At 47.6% G+C, this 23,068-nt stretch overlaps 1 protein-coding gene across 1 annotated transcript in view; it reads left to right on the top strand.

Moving 5' to 3' along the window:
• LOC141578890 (uncharacterized) overlaps nucleotides 1-23,068 on the top strand; it is a 190,692-nt gene that overhangs the window by 4,468 nt on the left and 163,156 nt on the right. The window contains exons 4-14 of the mRNA XM_074372620.1: nucleotides 786-872; nucleotides 1,220-1,380; nucleotides 1,671-1,717; nucleotides 4,267-4,395; nucleotides 4,739-4,872; nucleotides 5,306-5,358; nucleotides 7,138-7,327; nucleotides 7,610-7,722; nucleotides 9,131-9,674; nucleotides 16,987-17,146; nucleotides 20,199-20,917. Of these exons, the coding sequence (XP_074228721.1) occupies nucleotides 786-872; nucleotides 1,220-1,380; nucleotides 1,671-1,717; nucleotides 4,267-4,395; nucleotides 4,739-4,872; nucleotides 5,306-5,358; nucleotides 7,138-7,327; nucleotides 7,610-7,621 (813 nt within the window). The 3' untranslated portion in view covers nucleotides 7,622-7,722; nucleotides 9,131-9,674; nucleotides 16,987-17,146; nucleotides 20,199-20,917. The remainder of the gene's footprint in view (nucleotides 1-785; nucleotides 873-1,219; nucleotides 1,381-1,670; nucleotides 1,718-4,266; nucleotides 4,396-4,738; nucleotides 4,873-5,305; nucleotides 5,359-7,137; nucleotides 7,328-7,609; nucleotides 7,723-9,130; nucleotides 9,675-16,986; nucleotides 17,147-20,198; nucleotides 20,918-23,068) is intronic.

Below are 23,068 nucleotides of genomic sequence, written 5' to 3'. Positions count from 1 at the left end.
GGTTCAAACTACAGCACCTTCACTAAAATAAATAAATTAACCTCCTCCCAAGAAAACCCAAAACAAAAGCATAAATTGGACATCACCCATCCCATCAAAACTCACTAAAAGGGTCACCATTCCATTAGGAGCCAAAGTCGTCCCAAAGTCTTCGAGGACCCGGCCTGCTCTGCCTCTCCGCCCACACTCTCCCCATCACTCTGGGGGCCTCTGGCTCCGGCTCTTCCTTCTTCCTCCGGATCTATTCTGCTTCAAGTTCATTACTCCTTGAGATCTGCCAGGATTGCCTTATTCCCTCCTGCCTGCCTCCCACCCCACCACAATCACCTGAGTTTGCTCATATCACTCTTATTTTTCCCCAAGCTCTTGCTACCCCCATCATGTTGCCTGTTTTCTCTGCTAAAACTCTGAGCCCCCAGTGATGGGGAGTCGTGTCTATTTTGTTGACTAATAAAGCCCAAGAGCCTTGGGAATGGGTATAGTTACTAGATTCCCATAAGTAGTAGGAGCTTATACAGATTTGCTGAATGAATGCAGAGGTCCTGGTCCAATTCGATGGAGCACTTCTGTGTCCTGCTCAAAGATTAACTCTCCTTTCCTCCTGAGAGAGGGTGACCACTTCCTTGGTGATCAAAGGCAAGATCTATTTTCTTTATGCTGTTAACCTTATGCGGGGAGATTGGGGGATCTTCATTTATATTTTAAAATTTGATTCACTCTGCAGTTTGTCTCCTGTCTATGTATCCTTTTGAGAAACCGTTTATGAGTGATCATTCTTCCATCAGATTGAACAGGATCCAGGGGGAATTACCAAGCCTGTCCCATCGGCCATCCTGTGTGTCATGTCCTGTGACCCAGTGGATGCTCAGCACGTAAGTGAACCAACAGGAGTGAGTGAAGAGATGGGAACATCTCATTATTGTGGTGGCTGCACTCTGTCCGATGCCTTGAGATTTGGGGAAGGGTTTACAACTGCGGAGGCGAGATGTCAGGTCCTCTGTGCTCTTCCTGAGTGCCCTGGCCTTACCCATTCCCCCAGCCCCCTCTGGGCAGCCAAGCCCAGGAGCTGGGCCACCGGCGATTGTGCTGATCAATAATACACCTCACCCAAAGTCCGGGGGTAAGAGCGGCCAGCACAACTGGTTGTAGACTCTGAAGTCAGGTCCTTGGAGGAATTCCTCACTGAACAATGTTTTGGACCTTTTATTTTTCTCTATAGCCTCCAGCTGAAGAAACAGATTGCCTTAGGTACATGAAAGGTGAGGACACCTACTATCCCCATGGAGCCCAGGTGGGGCTGGGAGTCTGCTGTTTGTACAGCCGGTGGGCTCGTGTTGCTTTGGGCATCCCTGTGCCTGAATTCCTGCAGTACACTCGGTGGTAAGGACGGGGGTGCCTGGCAGGGAGGGAAGCGGGTCGGGGGACTACACAGCTGGGGAGACGTTAACCTGGGGTGAGCGGGAGCCGGCTGATGCATGGAATCTCGGTGCAGGGAACTCTCCAAACTCAGAGAGGTTCCCACTCCCGCAGGGTCCCTTTGATCAGGGTGCTAGGCTGTCAGCACTGCAGGGTCCCTGTGAGGATCATGGTGCCTTCAGGCAGTGGGAAGTGAGGGGTCCAGTGGCAATTAAATTAACTGTGCACCCAAAGCCAACCCCCGTCTCTTTCAGCCTGTTTCCTAATCTGCAAAACTGGAATGATGTTAACCATCCCGCAGGTTTGTTGATGGGCTGGGACACACTAGACTGCCAGGAGCTGGAATTCCTCTGTGCCCTGATTGTAATCCTTCCTTCACACTATTTACTCTCACAAGTTCAGTCTCTCTGTCTCTCTGTCATTCACTTGTAACTTTCTCTCCTGCTCTGGTTTCATTTGATTCCCACCCTCCTCCCAATCCCCAGATGAGTGAAATTAGTTTCTGTGTGTCAGTTCCAAATTCCCGGGAAAGATGCTCTGTCCCCTCTGGATTGGTTGTCCAACCCATCAGTTGCAGTCAGAGGAGTGAGTCCCTCTGTGACCAGAGGAGGGGCTCTGCCCAGCCCCCCAGCCACCACTGTGGGAGCACATAGCTTTCCGAGGAGGAGGTACTGGCTGTGACTTGGTGTCACTAAGTATGAATTTATTTCTCCTCTTGCCCCAGCTTCATCCTCCTAAACAAAGATGAAAATTAAACACTCCCGAGATTTGTGTCATGGAACACTCAGGGTGGGGGCTAAGAGGGCTGGATTCCCTGCTGAGTGTAAGGGGCTACAGTGACTCCCCAACGAGAGCCTGTAAAGGAAACAGCACCGGCCCCACCGGACACTTAGGGTGCTGAGTCTGCGTGACATTGAGCCAGGCTTCTGACCACAGCTCAGGGGTCTGGTCTGACCGGTTAGTCTTTGAAACCAACCAGCTTTGGATTCCTCAATCCCTCCCTGAGGTTTTACCTGAACCACGAGCTTCTGTATCTCTGAAGACAGATGATGAGGACCCTTCACGTAAGGCATTTGCACAGCCCTGTGCGGGAATTTGTGCTGCACGGTCTGCCCGGCGAGCTGACCAAAGTTCGTATTTTACTGATCTTAGAAATAGTCTGGTTTCCTGATGCACTGTTTCACTGAACAAGCAACAGAAGCCACCTCTGGCTGATAAAAGCAAAAAAGGGACTTAATGAAAAGATACTGGGAGGGTGCATGGAGTGGCCCAGACCAGAGCCGACCCGGGGGCCGTAGGAGATATTGGGGAGCCCCAGGCACCAGGCTGCGCAGGGTGCTACCGGGCCCCCTGCTGCCCCAGCAGGGACCCCCCTCCTCCTGACACTCCACCTCACTGCAGGTTCATGTCCCGGCAGGGCCAGGTCACACTGAAGCCACCAGCACACACCTCAATGGGGGAGTTGGCCCCTTCTCAGCTGAGGGCGTGCCTGGTGTGGGGAGAGGCCCAGTTAGAGGAAGGCGGTTCCCCTACTGTTCCAAGTTAATGCGCAAGTCAGTGTCCATCACTCAGGAGAGCCGGGCTTGTCGGACCTCATTGTGGTGACTAGGCCGTCTGAGTTCACGTATTTCTTTTTAGGTTGGAAGGCCCAAGAGGGAGAAAAAGTGGAGGTTCTAGTACTTATTTTATATTTCCCATGTACCAGGTGCGGTAAGCAAGCCACTTCAGACAAGGCCCATAACAACCACATTAATAGGCCACGGAGAAAGTCATGCAGTCAGGCCTCTGCAGCCCCGAAACCCGTGTCCTCATCAGTTCCGTAGTTACCAGTGGATGTTGTAGGGATTTATGGGACTGTGTGCTCCTGTGGGGGCTGGGATGTGTGTGTTTAAATCCACATCTTCAGAAACTCGGCCAGAACCACAGCCACTGATTGTCTGCATGGAGGCAGAGGAGGGGAGGCTTCCAGCCTCTGGTCCAGCTCGTGTGGAGCTCAGAAGTTGCTCCTTCTGTCCTGAAAACAACACCAGAGCTGAGGGAGCTGCAAACACACTGCTCTTCTTAGATCCACAAGAAAACTGAGGGGGAAAGCTGCTCCCAACACAGAGAGGCAGCCGGGCAGGCTTGGAGAGTCACAGCTCCCAGGGCAGAACCCGCTTTTGTAAGAACCCCGGGGGCAGGCAGATTTAACAGGTCCCTGAGGCCAGCTGGAGGCTCAGCGTGGGGAAGTCCGAGTGTGACAACTCCAGGGGGCCAGTCAGAGGGGCCCCCTGCTCTTTTTCATGCATTTTACCTCCAGGACCGTATCCTGTTCTCAGAGTGAAGATCATAGGAAAACTCCTCATGGTTCCTGCCAGGAAAGGAAAAAATAGCTCTATTGAAATACACCCAGAACATTCTCTTCCATTGTGGCGGGTTGTGTTTTTTTTTTTTTTTTAATGAGAAATTATTTTACCAGAGCCTAACCTACCTGGGGGAAGGGAAATACCTTCTGTGTCACCCAAATTGGGGTGGGGGAAAGAGACACACTTGTGGAGGTCACAGCTCAGGGCACAGGCTCAATGAGAACTAATCACAGGACTACAAATGCTCTGCTCTGTCCCGCTCCCCCAACACCTTACCTCCATGTCAGTAGGGCCCCTGTGTAATAACAGGAATAAAATTAAAAGAAGTAAATGTCTCAGGAGTGTCTAGGGAAAACCCAAAGACAGCGGGGAGATGAAAACAAGGACACACGGTTGGCTTTAGCCTCTCGCACGAATAGCTGTAGCAAACTACACACAGCCCAGCCCCAGTAGATAAACAGAAAACCTCACAGAAGAAACTATTTATTTTGGTTCTCTTACCCAGTGCATTCCATGGTGCATCCTCGCCTAGAATTGAGTGGAAGCAAGTCCATCTCAGAAGGGACATACCTGAAGAGAAATGGCTTTCCAGACTCTGAAGGGCAGAGAAAGCACCAGCCTGGGTTAGAGAAAGGTGAGGGGTGGGGTAGGGGGTGGGCTGCCTTCTTCCCCAAATAAGGAACCTTCCTGAGGCCAGCACAGTGGGAGGGAGGGCCATAGGGTGGAAGCAGCCAGACTTCTTCCTGAGAAGTGATAGGATGCCTCCAAGGGACCATTCAGGTGCCCAAACTCTGTCCTGATGGTAGGAGCCAGTCGGTCTGCCTCAGAGCCCAGGACTGAGGTGGGCGCACAGCAGGCCGGTCTTACTTGGCAGGATCAATTTCACTTCTCCGAAACCCCGTGTAAAACATGAAGCGTGGACGACCTGGTGAGCACAGCTCTGCCCTCAAGACCGGTTTCAACTCCTCTCTTCCCAGAGAACAGCATCTCTGAGCCCGTCCTGGGTGACTTCACAGAGATCACCCTAGTGGCCCAGGCTAGTGACCGGGAACATGTACCTTCCTGCAGCCAACCCCAGACGTCCACTGATGCATCATATACTGGCAAAGATGTGAGTTCCTGTGCATTGGTCTAACAGCAGAGACTCTGCCACAGGCCCAAGAGGTGGTGTGTGGGACAAGCAGGGGTGCAGGAGTGTACGCAGTGCAAAGGTGTAAGTGGTGGCAGGGGTGCAGGGGCTGTGGAGGGTGCAGGCAGTTCAGGGGATGCGGGGGTGCAGGCAGTGCGGAAGGGCAGAGAGTGGCAGGGGTGCAGAGGTACAGGGAGTGTAGGGGTGCAGGAAGGTGCTCAGGCACGTGGCCAGGGTCAGAAGGCAAGTGCACATCCTCGCAGTCAGCCTGACCCCGGGAGATTAGTGCAATGGTCTGGGGTGGCGGAGGGGGCGGCGGCGGCGGCGGCGGCGGCGGCGGCGGCGGCGGCGGCGGCGGCGGCGGTGGGTGGGAGGCTGCCCGGGCAAGCCGGTCGATTTCTTCTCTTCCCTGCAGCCTGGCCTGGGGGGGCGTTGGCCGCCGGAGATTCGCCAGATGTTGGACTCCAGGTAAGCTTGCTCCTGGGTGGTGGGGCGGTTAGGTCAGGGGGCGGTGGCAGCGGCAAGGGGGCGGAGCGGGGCTGCCCCTGGCGAACTGATGGAATAGCTGCCTTCTCCCGGCTGCCGGGCCTGGGAGCGGCCTCTGCTGCCCCAGGTCGCTGCACACACCTGTCCCACTCAGCAAGCTGAGTGGGGAGTGGGGGCGGTGTCGTTAAGGTGCAGGGCCCACGGGGATAGGGGGGCTGCCGCACGGAAGCCGGTCAATTCGCTCCGCTCTCCCCCGCGGCGGAGCCAGGGGCGGCTTCTGCTGCCGTAGAGGCGGGACGCCGGTCTCCAGGTGAGCTTGGTCCTGGGAGGCGGCGGCGGCGGCGGCGGCTGGGGGTTGGGGTCCGTTCCAGGGAGCTGCTCCATTTCTTCTCTCCCCCGCGGCCTGGCCTGGGGGCGACCTCTGCCGCCAGAGATTTGCCTGAGGTCCGACTCCAGGTGAGCTTGCTCCTGGGAGATGGGTGCGGTGCAGTCAGGGGGCTGGGAAGGTGGTGGCTGCGGGGATAGGGAGGCTGCCCCGGGGGAGCTTGAGGATTAGCTCCCATGTCTGTGCCGCGTGGCCTGCAGGCGGCCTCTGCTGCGCCAGGTCCCGGGACAACCCTTTCCCACTTTGCCTGCTGGGGGCGGGAGGCAGGGTAGTCAGGGTGCACGGGTGGCGGGGGTCGGGGGCCTGCAGCGGGGGAGCGGGCACATTTGCTCCCATCTTCCCCGCGGCTTATCCTGGGGGCGGTGTCTCTTGCCCTGGGTTAAGAGACACGTGTATCCTAGTCAGCCTGGCCCCAGGAGGCGGGCGTGTTACGTTGCGGGTGGTGGCAGCAGCGGCAGGTTTTCCCATGGAGCCGGTCCATTTGCTCCCATTTCTCCCCATGGTTTGCCCTGGGGGCGGTCCCTGTTGTCCCTAGTTCGCCGGACGTCCATCTCCAGGTCAGCCTGCTCCCTAGAGGTGGCCACCGTGAGGTCAGGGGGCAGGAGCGGTGGCTGCTGTGGGGGTAGGGGGCTGCCTTGGGGAGCTGGTGGATTGGCTCCCGTCTCCCCGATGGCCTGGTGTGGGAGTGGCCTCTCCTGCCTCAGATCACCAGACACACCTGTCCCATTTAGCCTGCTGGGGGAGGGGCGCCCTGGGAAGTGCCTTTAAAGTGTGGGGGAGGCGACGGCAGGGGTAGAGGACCTGCAGCGCGGAGCCTGTCAATTTGCTCTCCTCTTCCCCACGGCCAAACCTGGGGGTGTACTCTGCTGCCCAAGAAGCCGGATGCCCGTCTCCAGGTCAGCTTGCTCCTGGGAGGCGGGCGCGATGCTGTCGAGGGGCAGAGGCAGCTGCGACGGCCGGCTGCCCCGCCTAATGGGGCCACTTCTTCTCCTCTCCCCTGACCTGGCCTGGGGACGGCCTCTCCCGCCCAAGATTAGCCTGAAACCCCACACCCGGTCAGGTTGCTCCTGGGAGGTGGGCGCGGTGACATCAGGGGTTGGAGAGGAGGGGGGTCTGCCCCTGGCGGGCTGGAGGATAAGCTCCCATCTCTCTGGAGGCCTGACGTGGGGGTGGCCTCTGCTGCCCCTCATTCCCGGGTCACCCTTCTCCAGGACATATTGCCCCGGGGGTGCTGTAGGCTGCGGGGGCGGCGGGTTGTTGGCGGGGGTATGGAGCTTGCCGCTTGGGAGCTGGTGGTTTAGATCCCATTTCCCCCGCAGCTTGGCCTGGGGGCAGCCTCTGTTGCCCCAGGTCGCAAAGCACTGTTTCCCTGACAGCTTAACCACCGGAAGTGGGCAGGATGTGCTGAGGGGGCGGAGGCAGCCGCCAAGGCAGCGACGGAGGGGGCTGTCCCTGGCCAGCCGGTCAATTTGTTCCCATCTCAACATTTGCTGTCCCAGTTTCGCAGGACGCCCTTCTCCAGTTTATCCTTCTCCTGGGAGGAAGGCTCAGTGCATGCAGCCCAAGGTCTGGGCTCTCCCCTGGGGAGGGGCAGAACTCTCTTCTTCTTCTTTGTCTTTATTCTTCAGCAAAGTGGTTACTGGCCCCAATTCTTAATTCTGAGAAAGTGTAGCCTGTGTTACGGAGGAGCTGCTGGACAGTGAGGTTTCTGGGTGGGTTTTCACATCACCTGATGCCCCAGGCAGGCAGGAAATCTATTACTTAGAGCTTCTTAGTCTGGAGTTGGGGGATGGCCCCGCCATCCTCACCATGCTTTTTAAAAATGTGTTACTCCCCTCTTTTTCCTAGGTGACATTTTAGGTTATTGGGTCCCAGATTGCTGGCACACTCATCCCTGTTCTCAAACATCTTTTAAACTTGGGTGAAGTGATAAGTTGGGGAAGAAGATGATTTACTGAAAGGTAAGAATACTTAAATTTGCATTAAAGCTACATTCTGTCAATCTTTCTCAAATGATTTTTCTCTGATTCTAAATCCATGACCTAGTGAATGTTGTACTCCTGTGTAAATCATTGATCTTCACATCACACTTGTTGAGTGGTCAACGAAATTTGTTATTTAGATTATTCCTGAAAGGAAAAGCTCAGGCTTTTGAGAATTCCTTGTCTGATGTCACCCAGGCAGTCACAGTAGAAGACAGAGCTGATATAAAAATCCCTCACCTGCCTGAACTGCAAAACTTCTGGGATTACTGATCCCTGAAATGCAGGTGACTCTTGATGATAATCTGGGGGATGGTTTACATGATCAGATTCTTCCAGTCCTGTAAATGGGTTCCGTGGCCCCAGCCCCGGGAGAGCTGGTCATAAGGGCCATATCGTGAGGGGTGGGATGGGAAGGCAAGGTCTAAGAGCTGGCATCACTGAGATTCCACACTCGCTATACACAGACCCCAGAGCCTAATTGTTGTCAGGTTCTGTTCTGGATTTGAGAGTGTGTTCGGACATGATTCTTGCCCTTCAGGGGTCACTGCCTGGGTGGAAGTAACCTTTACATAAATCTGGGGAGGATGACAATTAAGTAGATGGGCTATTATGATTCTCAGTGTGCCCAGGCTCGCTCTTCCAGGCACTCGTGGGACTAACGAGAGTCATGTTATTCACTCATACACTGATTTATTACCCTTGAATTGATCATTTGTCCCACAGTAAGTGAAACAAGCGATGAGGAACCTGAGTTTTGTCCCCTTTCCTAGCACTGATTGTATCTGTCAGTCAGGCGCCCTGCGTATGCATTGTGAAATGGTGGTATTTCTTGCCCAATGGGACTGCACTGTCAGTTCTGAGAATCAGGGGAGACACGTGGGTAGGACAGCACACTGACACATATGGCACCCCCCCCACCCCATGAGACAGCATTGTCGATGCTCAGGTGACCCGAAGTAGACCGCGGTGCTAAACCTGAGCATGTTTAGTGATCTTGGTGGCTATGAAAATACAGACTGCCGGTCCCTACTTCTGGAGACTCTGAGGGTGTGCACCCCAGAATTCTGCATTTTAAGAAGCACTTTAACTAATTCTGATGAAGATGATCTGAGTGTCCCACTGAGAAACACTGGTGTGCGATGCACCAGTATTGAGGATTCTCAGGGAGCGATGACTTTTCAGGATGGTCCAAGGGCCCTCACGAGACTTTTGCCTTGGGTGTAATTGTATGTGTTCGAAAGTGATGTCTCTCACTTCCAGTGCTTGTCAGCATGCTCTGTGCAGGGATTTGCTCTCAGCAGATATCAAAAACTATAAGTCTTCAGGTCACCGAGCTAGAGTGTGAGCGATCTTTTATTTTGGTTTTCTTTATTGCAATGCGGAGTCTCCCGAGAAGAGATTCAGACTGAACAGCTTTGTGTCGGACTTTGGAAGACCGCTGGTGCCCAAGGGGTTCTCTGGCAGCACAATGACGAATCTAGGTCCCTCTTTCACTGCTACGTCAATGAAGTGGACCGCTTGGACAAGGCCAAAGCTGGTATCCCAACCATAGCCCTTGACAGTGATGTTCGGCTCCAGGAAGCCATCAGATGCAGCAGGTGGCCAGAGGAGGAGCCGAACGGGCTCATGAAATGTGACACCCCCAGCTTCATCAACACGGACCAGAACTCTTCCTTTGGGGAAGATGATCTCCTGATTTTGGAACCACCTATTGTTCTAGAAAATAAGCCAGTTGCCCAGACCTCACACAAAGACTTGAATTGGAAATGTGCTTTGTCAAGTGTTTCTCTGAAGATGTGAAGTCTGTCTTTGTATGGCAGGAAGTCCCCTTTCACAAAATTGTATGTGTTTGTGTCTGAGAGAGAGAAATGGAGACAGACAGAAAGACGGAGACAGAAGAGAGCCCCCTCAGAAGAGAGCTAGTTAAGGTGAGTTTTTGTGCCTTAGTAAACATTTGGGGTTTTGGGGGGAACAAAGTATTTACACTGTCTCATTCTCCTCGTTGGAAACCTTGGCCCCGTCCTCAGTGTCAGCGGCCTTGAACGGGGGTTGCCATGGTGCTTTTCATCTGGCGCTGCCACTTCCACGCTCTGCCTTTAGCACGTTGCTTTGCCTCCCAGGGCTGCCACCCTTTAAACTGTAAGGTGAGGAGTCTGGAGTAGATGATCCATCCCAGCCCTGCTGTTTTGCAAATTTCTGATTTCGTATTCGGATGAGGCTGGGATACACCCAGAGCAGTATAAACCAGGCCCTACCTCCTGTCTCTTGCTGGGGCATCCCTCAGGTCTGTGCCTTCTACTCAAGCCTTTACTGAGCCCAGCTTTTGTCAGGAGCCCAAGTGCCTACCGGGATGGCAGGAGACCTGTCTCTCGTGGTCACGGTGGCCGACATTTCTATTGGTTGTGCTGAAACAGCTCTTCTGAGATCCTCCGGCCACCCTTGCTCCAACCTGAGGACAGACCTACCGTTCCTTTCCTAGGAGGAGGATCAATCCATGCTGCATTTTATGACAATCCTGTCCCCAGGAATGCACGGAAGGTTATCAGCTGAGTGAGGGGAAGTGCCTCTGTGTCTCTGTGTCCCTGTATCTCTGTCTGCTCACAGTGCCCTGCCACCTGCTACTGAACAAGAAAAGTGCTATACACCATGCTGTGTCTTTTGCAGATGTGTAGGTGATGGTCTTGTGGCTCATGTGTGGGCTTTGTGCTGGGATGGTGAAGGGCTTATAAATACCTCATCAACATGTATTCGAGGTGACCTGGTGCCACACAGACTTGATTCATGAAGGCATCAAGCCTGCACACTGGTTTGGAAACAACTTGGTTTTGATCAGTCACACTGCATGCATGACTCACTGCTGATCTCTGGGTGGTTTTTTCATTTTAGATTTATTCACCCAGTGTCTTGCTTAAGCTGAAAAATACATTTATTTCACTAGAATATTCTCAGATTCTTTGTTTTCACACATCCAGTTGTTTAATTCCTTTAAAAATCATTTTGTGTTTATAATGCCTCCTAATATCTATCATCTCTAGGTTCCCAGTGGCCTGAGCCATGCACCAGATTTGATGTAGGAACTGTTCCACCAAAAGAAATCCCTTTGCCATAATATCTTTTGAGGAAAATATTATTCTTTAAGGCTCTAACAGTAAATCGTAGAACAAAGCATGGAACATTTATTGTAGTTAATACATGTTCATGCAAAAAGAAATGATATTTTCATTAAACAATGTTGATTTTAATAACTTTTACTAATGTGAATATTATTACTCATAATTTAAGTAACCAAATAAAACCACAGTTATTTATTATGAAGTTTGAAAACTATTTACACTGTCTCTCAATTAGAGGTAGCTTTATTAGAAGACTGAAAGGTATTTAAAAGATGGAAAAATACCCATGATGACACCATCATTTTTATTAACTAAATATCAAGAACTGTGCAGGGTTAAGATTTAACCCTCTGCAAGCTGTCAAGTTAGCATGAGGTAGTTTGTGGATGCTGCCAGAAGACAGGAGACTCCCCCAGGTTCAGAGACAAAGAACTTCTTGCCAGCACAGCAGGCAGCTTGGGGTTCATGTTCATGTTGGTTCCTGAGTTTCTTTCCTGTTGCTGTTGTAACAAAGGACCACAGACTCAGTGGCTTAAAGCAATACACATTCATCATCTCACTGTTCTATTGTGCAGAAGTGCAAAGTCATTGTCAGTGGGCTAAAACCTACGTGTGGCCAAGGCTACGTTCCACACCGAGGCTCTAGGGAGGGATTCGTCTTCCTACCTTTCCCAGCTTGCAGAGGTGTTCACACTCCTTGGCCCAGGGCCCTGTGTCACTGTGACCTCTGCTGCCACTTTACATCTCTGTCTCTGACTATATAGATATAAAGGAAGAGTCTTCTACATCTGGTATGGACCCTTTTTCCTAAATGGACATTGTATCTCTATTTATGTGCAGATTAAAACCCCTTCCCTCCAGGGTGTGGTGGCATCAGCTCACAAGATTACCACTCTGGGCTTTAAGTGTCCTCTTTGTATTGTCACCTGGGAACTTCTCTTTCCATAGTTAGCTCTGTGTTACATTTGTTGTTGTATTTTACCTGGCATTACTGAAAGTTTTACTTAAAAGGGATCCTAATTAGCTCTGTTTACCTGTTTCCAGAGCTGAAAGCTTCAGTTCTCGAGTATCTGTTTGATTTCTCTTAAAAATACATTCCAGTATATTTCTCTGGTGAAAGTCTTTACCCTGTTGTCTATTCTCCCATAATTTCCTTATTTTCTTGAATATATTAAAAGTATTTTATAGCCTTTATTGGTAACTCTGATGCCTACATCACCTGGGGGTTTGCATCCTTTGTCTAATGTTTCTTATTCTCATATTATCCGTTATATAGTCTTGACATGTTGCATGTCTTGAAATTCTTTATTACATGGCAGACATTGCAAATGAAAAATCCATATGATATTTTCCGTGAGAGGTTTTCTACCTTCCTGTTAGGCAAACAGGGTGAGGGACTGATCATGTCGCTCCAATCAGGCGCTGAGGTGGATCAGGACTGAAGTGCCTTTTTTCTTAAAACAGCTTTGAGGTATACTTGGCAAAGTAATTTTCACACATATAAAGTGTACAGCTAATACGTTTTGACATAAGTATATCCCCAAGAAACCATGACCACATTCAAGAGAGTGAACATACCCATCACCCACAAAGCTTCTCTCCTGCCATTTGTTGTCCCTCCCTCCCTCCCCATCTCTTCCCCTGGAAACCATTGATCTGCTTTCCATCACAACATATTGGTCTGCATTTTCAACATCGTTGTATGAATGGATTCATGCAGTATCTACTCTATGTTGTCTGACTTCTTTCATTCAGTGTAATTATTTTGAGAGTCATCTGTGTTGCTGTATTAATAGCTTATTTGTCTTATAGCAGAGTATTGTTTTGTGCTGAGATTTACTGAATAGTTTGTTGTGAGCAGTGTTTGGATAGACCATCATTTGTTTCTCCATTTACTTCTTGATGGATGCATGGGTTATTTACAACTTGAGCTATTATAAATAAAATTGCAGTGAATATTTGGTTACAAGTCTTTATATGGACATATGCTTTTCTTTTCTAAAGCACCAGATGAGGAATATCTGGGTTATATGGTAGATAGGTATTTACCTTTTTTAAAGAAACTGTAAAAGACTGTTCCAAAATGGTTGTACTATTGTAAATTCCTTGTGGTGTGTATCAGCTCTGCTTGCTCTACTTCCTTACCAGCACTTTGTAAGGTCGGTCTTTCTAATCGAATTCATTCTTGTATGTATGTGTACTAGTATCTCACTGTGGTTTTTAAAAGCATTTCTCTAATGACTAATGGCATCTTTAATCAGCATCTTTTCATATGCTTATTATCCATCTGGATATCTTTACTGAAGTGTGTTTTCTGGTCTCATTCATTCATTCAGGTGTTTGCATTATTATTGAGTTTTGAGACCTCTTTATTCTGGATCAGATACAAAGAGAGACCTTTATCAGATATATGATCTGCAAATAGCTTCTGTCTATGGCTTGTCTTTTCATTTTCTTAGCAGTGTTTAGAACAGCTTTGAAGAGTCTTCATTTTGATAAAGTTCACTCTATCAGTTTCTTTTTAAAATAGATTATACTTTTGGTGTCATAGCAAAGAAATATTTGCCAAACCCAAGGTTATAAAGCTTAAGCCTATGCTTTTTCTCCTAGCTGTTTTGTAGTTTTAGATTTCCTATTAAGATCTATGATCCATTGTGAGTTAATTTTTGTATATTTTGTGAGGTGTGGATCAAAGTTCATTTTTTTTTTTTTTTTGCATATCACTCTCTAATTCTTCCAGCACCACTTGTTGAAAAGATCCTTTCTCCACTGCATCCTTTTTGAGAATCAATTGTCTATATAAGTGTTGGTTTAGTTCTGAACATTCTATTCTGCTCCATTATTCTATTTTCCTGTTTTACACCAACACCATACTTTCTGATTACTGTAGTTAAAAAAAAAAAAAAAAAAGCTGAAAATCAGATAGTGCAAGTCTTCCAACTTTGTTTTTCTTGTTCAAAATTGTTTTGGATATTTGGGATCCTTTGAATTTTTATATGAATTTTAGAATCAGTTTTAAAATTCCTTACATCCTGTTCTGCCAAAATTCCACCCATGTCTTTGGCCATCTCCAAAGCCACATTTTCTGAAGAAGTCTCTCTAGATCCCAGATGAAAGGAATTTCTGTTTCATCTGTGCTCCAATCACATTTGATAATATTTGATTACATTTATTCATATTTGGCTGGATGTACTTGTGTGATCTTTCCTGCCATATAGTAAATCTCTCAAGATTTGGAATCTTGACTTGGTTCCCTCTGTCTGCTGAGAAAACTAGTTCTATGCTTTGCAGGACAGCGCCCTGCAGTAAGAGCTATCTGCAAGACACATCTAGCTCATTGCTTGCATATCGTCAAGGAATCCTGCAGATTTAGAATTGTTTATTGATTGTTGTCTCCAAGACGGCTCAGCCTTTTTTATTTCTATTGCTACTGCTGCAGTTTCAAAGGACAATGGGCTAATTATTTTCCAAATATCAAAACATACTGTAATTGAGTTGTGACGCAAATTATGTGCTGCTGTTTCTTAACAACCTGCTTAGTGTTCACAGGTACCTTCACTCATGGAACTTTTGGGAGAATGTCATATCCTCAGAGATAGCAATGCTGTCTTTGGCGACCTGAGCGGTAGTATCTGAACTCACTCCTGCTGTTTTTCCAGTGCCCCCTGTAGCCCTCCTCCAGCCCTCCATGGGGGGCCTGCAGTTCTGCCCTCGAAAATCCTGTTTCTTCTCAGGAAGAATTCCCTATGAAGCATATTCATGTCCTTCTTGTGGGGACATTCAGTCCAGAGACCTGACAGCAGGGGAAAATGTTTAGACTGCTTTTGGTAGAACGTAAATTCTTCCATACTTGTTAGAAGCAAATCCAATGAGGAAACTGTGTTGGCATCTAACAAATCAGCATAAATGTCTGATGAGGAAGATCAGCTTCCCCATCCCACTCAGGCGTCATGTTGATGTGACACTCACCTTGGCTAACATTTTCTCCTGTGAGCAACGTGAAGTTCAAGACGTTATGAATGGCTTTTTGTTTTTCTTCCTTAGTCTTTCCACATTCACTGTGTCTGGTGAGATTATATGAATCCTGCTTATTTTCAGCCCAGCACTAAGCTTTTTAAAAGGATCACGTGTTTAAAAGGCTAGTGGACAATTTGTTAGAAGATCAAAATCCTTAGACTTTGGTCCTAGAGTTGAATCTTGGTTACTGGTGAATGAGAATTCCCGTTAAAATTTTAAATTCAGTGATATAAATTTTTAAAAATAGTTAAATATTAGTCAATTTCATTAAACACTATAGCAGTTATTTACTTTTAAGCCTGTCTCTGGGGCAATTTTGCAATGATTCCCTCCCTTTATTGATTCCCTCTTTATCAGAATCCTTGAGAGGTCCCTGTCATCATTGTCAGTATCATCATCATCATCACCATCATCATGGAACTGATTCCTCTGGGAGATTCTAGGAAAATAAAGAGCTGGACGGGTTTATGTGCAGGTCAGTGTGTGCATATACAGTAAGAACAGTTGTCAGACATTAGATTCAAGATACCCATTCCATTTAGAGAAGAATGTGGTCATGAAATCCTGATGTGCTGAATGAAGGAAGTGATGGGAACAGGGTAGTCAATGGAAAGGAGGAAGAAGTGAGCGAAGCGAGGAGCATAGGTCCTTGGTCAGGTGATCAGCACATTGGTGAGAATGAGGGGAGTGTGATGGCAGAATCATGTCCCTCCCCGGCCACAGGGTAGCCACCTTTGACATGTTACTGTACATGGCAAAATGCATGACAGATATTTTAGGACAAAAATCTTAGAGGATTTCTGTCTTCTAAATTGTCTATCAGTTAGCATTTTAAACCCATGATACATTATTAAAGATTAGTGCAGGGGGACAATTAAAAAGGATTCATATAATCTCACCAGACATACTGAATGTAGAAAGGCTAAGGAAGAAAAACAAAAAGTCATTCATATGTGCCTTGAACCATAAAATGCTCATGAGAGGAAATGTTACACAAGGTGAGTGTCACAGCCACATTCATAATGCCTGAATGGGATGGGACAAGGGGATCCTGAGATGAGACAATAGGGTGAGTAGCCTGGATTGTCCAGGTGGGCCGAATGTAATCACAGGGGTCCTTGAAATGGAGGACATTTCCCAGCTGAGTTTAAAATCAGAGGGAGGTGTAGCCATAGAGCAATGTTCAGAAAGGCTGCTGACCATGAAAATGGAGGAAGTCGTGGGGCACAAGCTAAGGAAGGTGGGTGACCTCTGGAAACTGGAAAAAAACAACAACAACAAGGAAACATTCTCTTCTAGACCCTCTAGAAGGAAGGAACCCTGCTGCTACCTTGAATTTAGCCCAATGAGAACTGTGTTGGATCTCTGACCTCCACAGCCATAAGCTGATAAATCTGTGCTGGTTTAAGCTCTTAAGCTTATGGAAATTTCTTACATTGGTAAGAGGAAAATAACATAGTGAGCCGTAGTGTAACGGATTAAAGGTATAGGATGGGGTGTGGAGAGGATTCTGACATTTACAACTAAAAAACCACCAGGTGAAGTGGGAAGGTGTTTTAAGGAAGACCTACCTGGCAGGGCTGTTAAGCAGACTGGAGCGAGGGGATCATTGGAGTTAGAGGAATCAATTAAATCTCTACCAGAAAAATAAGGAATAAAATGTAACAGGGCTTCAGTGATAGTGGATGTAGGAATGGAAATGGGCAGAGAGACATAAATATTATTTTGAAATTAGCTACAGGTTTGATGACTGCATGTTGGGGAGACTTAGCCGATGTGTGGACTGAATGTTTGCATCCCCTCAAAATCCATATGTCGAAACCCCATCTCCCAGGGTGATGGTATTGGGAGGTGGGGCCTTTGGGAGGTGATTAGTAGGATAAAATGAGGTCATGAGAGTAGAGCCCTCATGAATGGGATTAGTGTTCTTATACAAGCCCCCAGAGTGCTTGCTTCTCTCTGCTCTCTGGGATATGAAGATATTGGGAAGACAGCCATCTTCGAGCTGGCAATCCTCTCAAGGATACATTGACCTTGAAAGTCTCAGCCTCCAAACCATAAGGAATATGCTGGTTGTTTAAGCCACCCGACCCACGGTAATTTGTTACAGCATCCCAGACTGACGAAGACAGTGGAGAATGCCTCTGAGTTTGGCACTGATTGCCTGGAGAATGCTGAAACCCAGGGAAGTGGGCAGCACAGATGTTTACTCATTTAATCCTGCCAACACAGTAGGAGATAGAGTCTACATATTCCTCGCTACTTAAAAGGTAAGGAAAAAGAGGCACAAATAATAACAACGACAACAAAAACAACAATAATTTGTCCAAGATTCACACAGAACCCCCTGGAGGCAGAGTGAGAATTTATACTCAGGCAGGATGGCCCCAGAGCCCCTGTTCATAACTAATAAGTCAGATCACCTTGCTTATGTGGATCAGTTTTTTTCAACTGTGATATGAGGGTACTGTGTCCAGTAACTTATAATTTCAAAATACTGCACTGTAACGGAATCATTAGTCACAGGCCTTACAAACCACAGAAACCTACACATACAAAAATAACTCGTTAGGTCAAGATAACCAATAACCTTTTTAAATATTATACCTGCTGGGCCTTTGCAATAAAATGTCTTTTTATAATTCTGTCTGGCTACAGAATAACTTCATAATCCTGCATGTTGCTGGTGGCTCCCATGTTGGACAGCACGGGCCTAGAGATTTTAAATTACTTGCCCAGACTCGCCCAGGAAGCTCGTGGTGGAATCCGAGCTATAGTCTGGGACTTTTCCTTCCTATCCAACAAGTCCCTCATGGAAGTTTAGAAGCTTCTCCTTTGGTGCCCAGCTGTCTAGCCGTACTTATAACATCTTGTCAGGTGTTCCAGCCTGCTCCTGAACATCAGCCAGAACCCACTTCTGCTCTATTTTGTCCATGTAATACCTTCTAGCAACTTCCATTGCCTTCTTGGCATCAGTTCTTACCTGGAAGGGTAGTGGCTAGAGGTGGAAATGTGTCCACATGACAGGTTTTTCATAAACATAGCAGGAGTGTTCAAGAGAATAAAACGTCAGGAAGATGAGTAGAAGCATGTCATTTAATATACCAAATGGGTACTTTCAATGTCTGTGTTTCCGAGTCCAGGCTTGTTCTGCTTGTGCATTACAGGCCAATAAATCAGGAGACCAGGTTTTGGGGGCAAGAAATAGCGACTTTAATTTGGAAAGCCACCTGAGAATTGGTAGAATAATGTCCTGGGGAACCATCACCCCAAGTCAGATTTCAGGCTCTTCTTATATTAAAAATGGGAAGTGGGAATGCTTGGTTGTTGCAAACTTGGTGTATGAATTCTTTGTTGTTAGAATCCTTTGTTCTTGCAGCTCTTCACCTGGGTCACATCCGTGTAAACCTCCAACAAACAAATGTTGTTTTCTATTCTGTAACTTGTTATCTTTATGTGAATAGAAAAGTGTTAATATCCTTCAAAGTCAGAGCCTTGAGAATAGGGTCTCCTGTATATTTCAGGCTCTAGGCAACATTGTTTTACAAAAGGTGCAGAACCAACAAGTCTAAGCCTAGGAAACAGGGCACAAGTTTAAAGTCAAAGGAACAGATCTAATATGGAGTCAGATTTTTTCTTTCCTACTTCAGTAGTGCCATGGAGAAGGCAGTTTGGGCAGCTTTTTGTAGGGTCCTGGAGGCTTCTCTCTCAGCCTCTGTGTGCCTCTGTTGAAAACCCTTCATAGCTATCTGGCCTGCTGGAAAACCACTCCGCCTGTTTTGCCCTGAAGATGTGTTCTGTTTATAACTGATCTCTACTTCTTGGAAAACAACTCAATAAAAACTCATTTGGTTTTCCACCAGCCATGGGCAGGGGTGAGGAATAGCACTTTATTATTTTATGAAAAAAAATAAAAGAAGTCTTAAAATAGCACTGGGCACATAGGAGAGAGTCAATAAATGCTTCCTGGCTAAAATCAAAAGTGATGGCTCAGTGATTCCATGGCTGCTGTATTTGCTGAGCTTCCTACTCCTTTGCTCCATTACACATTTTTTTTAACTGAAAAAGAAATACATGCATGTGGTTAAAAAATTTCAAACAGAGCACAAAAATACACAAGTGAAAGAAGTTTTCCCTCATCCTCTCTTCTTTCAGCCCTCCCTGGAGATGCCACTGTTTACAATCCTTTGTGTGTTTTGCAGATATGCTATGCACATTCCGACCTATGTATGTAAATTCCTTTAAAGTATTACTTATTTTTAACTTAAAGGGATTTAAATCCTCAAGTGTCTTCTGCCCTGGTAATAGAAAAGAACAAATCTGACTCCATATTAGATCTGTTCCTTTGACTTAACCCTGTGCTCTGTCTCCTAGGCTTCATCTTGCTTGTAAAACAATGTTGCCTAGAGCCTAAAATATACAGGAGAGCCTATTTTGAATGCTCTGACCTTTAAGGATATTTAACACTTTTCCATTCATATAAAGATAACAAGTTACATAATAGAAAATAACGTTTGTTTTGTTGGAGGTTTACAGGGATCTGACCCAGGCAGATAGCTGCAAGAACAAAGGATTCTAACAACAAAGAATTACTACATCAAGAAGATTGCAAAAACCAATCTCGTAGAAAAGGAGCCTGAATTCTGACTTTGGGAGATGGTTTTCCAGGACATTAGTTTGCCATCTAGGTCTACAGAATGTTGCTATTCCATGCCCCAACACCTGGTCTCCCAACTTACTGGCCTGTCCTGCATTAAGGAGAATGAATTTGGACTCAGTAACACTCCTATCTTCCTAGCAAGCTGGGCACTGGAATTGAGGGCAGCTATCCCACACCCAGGGAAATACTGTGAGCCCTTGATGGTTCCCCGAGGGTGGGGAGTGGTTTACTCAGGAAGGATGGGGACTAAGCACCAAAACTCAGGCAGTATGCTCCTTTTGGTATCTGACCTTGTACCTCCCGCTCCCCGCCAGCACAACACCTGGGACAGTGGAGGTAAGGCAGAGATCTTGCCTGCCTGTGTCCCAGCATGTAAAAGGGGAATATGTACTCTTTCCAAGGTAGTTCTGAGCGACAACACCTGCGGGTGCTTGGTTCCCAGAGCAAAAGGAAACCCAGCTCCGCTTGGGGGCAACGGGTGTGATCCCCGTAGGGGTCCTGCAGAGGCCTTGGGTGGAGGGCTGGGCCAGGGAGGTAAAATATGAGCTGCGGGCCTTGAAGGGTTAGAGAAGTGTGCAGAGGCAGGACTGCTGCCTCCTTCAGGATGCCCCCAGAGTTAAAACTATTTCTCTCCATCTCTGCTACTCTCCTCCACCCTCCAGATCGCTGCCTTCTCTCTGCTCCTCCTGTCCATGTCTCTCCCTCCACTTTTCCCCTTCTCGCCTCCTCCTCCCATCTTCTCCTTCCCTCGCTTCCCCACCTTCTCTTGCAGAACCCAGAGAGGATCGCTGGCCCTGCTGCGCATGCGCAGTCTGTGCCAGCTGGACCGAGGGTTGGAAGCTGCAACTCCGAGCCGGGGATCGGCCCCAAAGGCTTCTCAGCTCTTTCGCCTGGTAGGACTTTGGCTCCTGCCCTGGCGCTCCGGCCACAGCTGTCCAGGGCCAAGTGTGCACCTGCCGCCTCTCGCCCCAGCCGGGCTCCCCTCAGTCCGCGGCTGGCGTCCCCTTCCCCTCTCCCGCCCGCGAGTCCTCTCCTACCGGGCTGCCTCTCCTCGGGCGCCGGCCCGTCCCCGCCCCTAGGCGGGCTGTGTACCGGGCGGGCGGGGTCTGCGGACCCGGACGGGGGCGGGTGCCTGGGGCTGGTGCTGGCCTCCGAGCGGGGCTACAGCCCGCGTCCCCCCCCTCGCTTTCCCTGCCCCGCGACCCCGGGGCTGCCCTCCTCTCCCTTTCCCGCTCCCTGGGGACCAGCTCAGTGGTGTGGGCGCTGCTCCCCGGGCTGAGAGCCTCCGGCTGTGAACCCCAGCTTCTCCTGGTGGAGTCGGGAAAAGGGAGCGTCAGTGCTGAGCGAGCTTCCGTCTCCTCCCTCAGTGTTTCTGCCCCAGGTAAGTACCTTGAACACTTTCACGTGTTTTGATGGCGGTGCTTGATGATGTCACTGTTTTTATAGTGAGAGGGATTACAGTGTTGAAAGCAAGGCTTGGTTCAGTTAAAAATGAGCTGAAGGCATGAGGCTGTGACATCCTCCATCCTTCCCTCTCCCAGGGTGAAACGTGTGGCCGTCGATCTTAAAAAGATAGTAACAATCCCTAACTAGCCCAGCCCAGCTAGGGTGTGTTAACAGGAACAGCACCACCAGAGGCGTTGGAGACTCAGGGACTTTGCAGTCCTAAAGAGCTCCTGGCAAAATTTGGTTTGTTTTGGTTTTTTTGTTCTTCTTAAATTGTGGGGCAGACTAGTAGTATAGAGGGAAAAATAATTGTCAAGAAATATTTTTTCATTTTACATCTTTATTGTGATATTGTTCACACACCATGAAGTCCACCCACTTAAATGCTACAATTCAGCAGCTTTAGCATATTCACAGTGGTGCAACCATTAATATTCCAGAACGTTTTCATCACTTCAGAAAGACCAGTGGAAATGAGTGACCTATCCACGCCTTCCCAGTGCTGGTTCTAAAGAAGTTTCTTGGTTGTTCCTGACCATAAATTATCTTGTTACCCATAAAAAATCTGGTAGGAAATCTAAACAGAATTGTATTGAATCTGTCTATCAAAGCAAGAAGAATTAATGTCTTTATGGCATAAATTTCTTCTACCCATGAATATATCTCGGACCCTATATTTTCATATTTCCAGAGCCTGGCCCATGGGAAGTCCTCTTTAATTGTTGGGTTTGTGAATGATGAGATTCTATACATCGTTAGTTGCAACTGAAGCCTTTCACAAAAGAGAAAAGTAAACTCACTGAAGCCAAGTGACTCTCTGATGGTCAGAAAGAGTGACAGCCAGTGCTGGAGTGATCCAGTGGACTTGGTGTTTGTAACCAGAATTCTCCAGCACCTACAGCTAAGGGGATCAGAGTATTCTTTTATTTTTTCTAAATGGCGTTGCTTTTATTTTTACTTATTTTTTAAAATTATTTTTTATTGAAGTGTAGTCAATTTAGAATGTTAGTTTCAGATGTACAGCAGAGATTCATTTATAAACATATGCATATGTATCTACATATGTTTTAGATTGTTTTTAGTACAACTCATTACAAGAAATTGAATATAGTTAACTGTGCTATATAGTAGGTCCTTGTCATTTATTTTATATTTATTAATGTGTATCTGTTAATCCCCCTTTTCCTGCCTGCTAACCACAGTTTGCTTTCTATGTCCATGAGTCTATTTCTAGCAGCACCGTATTTGCTAGTAATATATGCTGGTTGGCTGCTTTCAGTTTCAGTAATTCCACCTTATCTGTGGACATTTTCCTTCTGGTGGGCCTGTGTGTGGCTTGCACACGTGATATAAGAGTTGTGTATTTGGGAGAACTCCAGGCCTCATATAGTGCCTGGTACAGAGTGCCCACTGAGCTGATGCTTGAACTGGGAAAAAAAACATAGTAAACGTTGGAATTTCCACTATGGTTGAGAATTCCAGGTTTCTATAACCTGTTTAGCCCACCTTAATGTTGGCTGCACCCATACTGGGTAATTTGGTGGAACTTCAAGGTATGGTGGTGTAGAGACGGGTCCGTGTATGCTTCTTCTCTTTCCGTTTTCTAAGACTCATTCTCCTGGGCCTTCCAGATACTCCCCCAGAAGTACCCAAGGCTGGCTTGGTGCTGCGCTGAGGCAATATTTGTTAATAAGGCCCTTTCCTCATCTCTTCTGAGCCTCCGTTTCCTTCTCTGCACAATGAAGACTTAGACTAGAAAAGTGCTTTTCAGTTTCTTTTAAGCCATGTTTCCTTTGAGAAACCGAATATACAAATCTCTCCTCCCATTCAACATACAGATTTTGACACATCCTCCAAGGAGTGACATAGCTCTTTGTGGAAAATTGAAGTGATTGTGATTCCAGGTGGCACAGAAAAGACTCTTCAGACATTTATTGCAGGGAGAGGGCAGGAAAGGGGCAGTATATCCCACTTTCTAGTGTGAGCACTGGAACAGGGGCTTGGGTTTAAATACAGTGTCCTACGTGGCCTCTCTCTAATATTTTTTTTTTTGCCTCTCTCTAATCTTGCACAATGTGATAAAACT

This window comes from Camelus bactrianus, chromosome 1, assembly GCF_048773025.1.
Source record: "Camelus bactrianus isolate YW-2024 breed Bactrian camel chromosome 1, ASM4877302v1, whole genome shotgun sequence".
In the NCBI taxonomy this organism is placed as follows: domain Eukaryota; kingdom Metazoa; phylum Chordata; class Mammalia; order Artiodactyla; family Camelidae; genus Camelus; species Camelus bactrianus.
The sequence above is the reverse complement of the archived record's forward strand: the minus strand, read 5'-3'. Positions and strand labels throughout refer to the sequence as shown.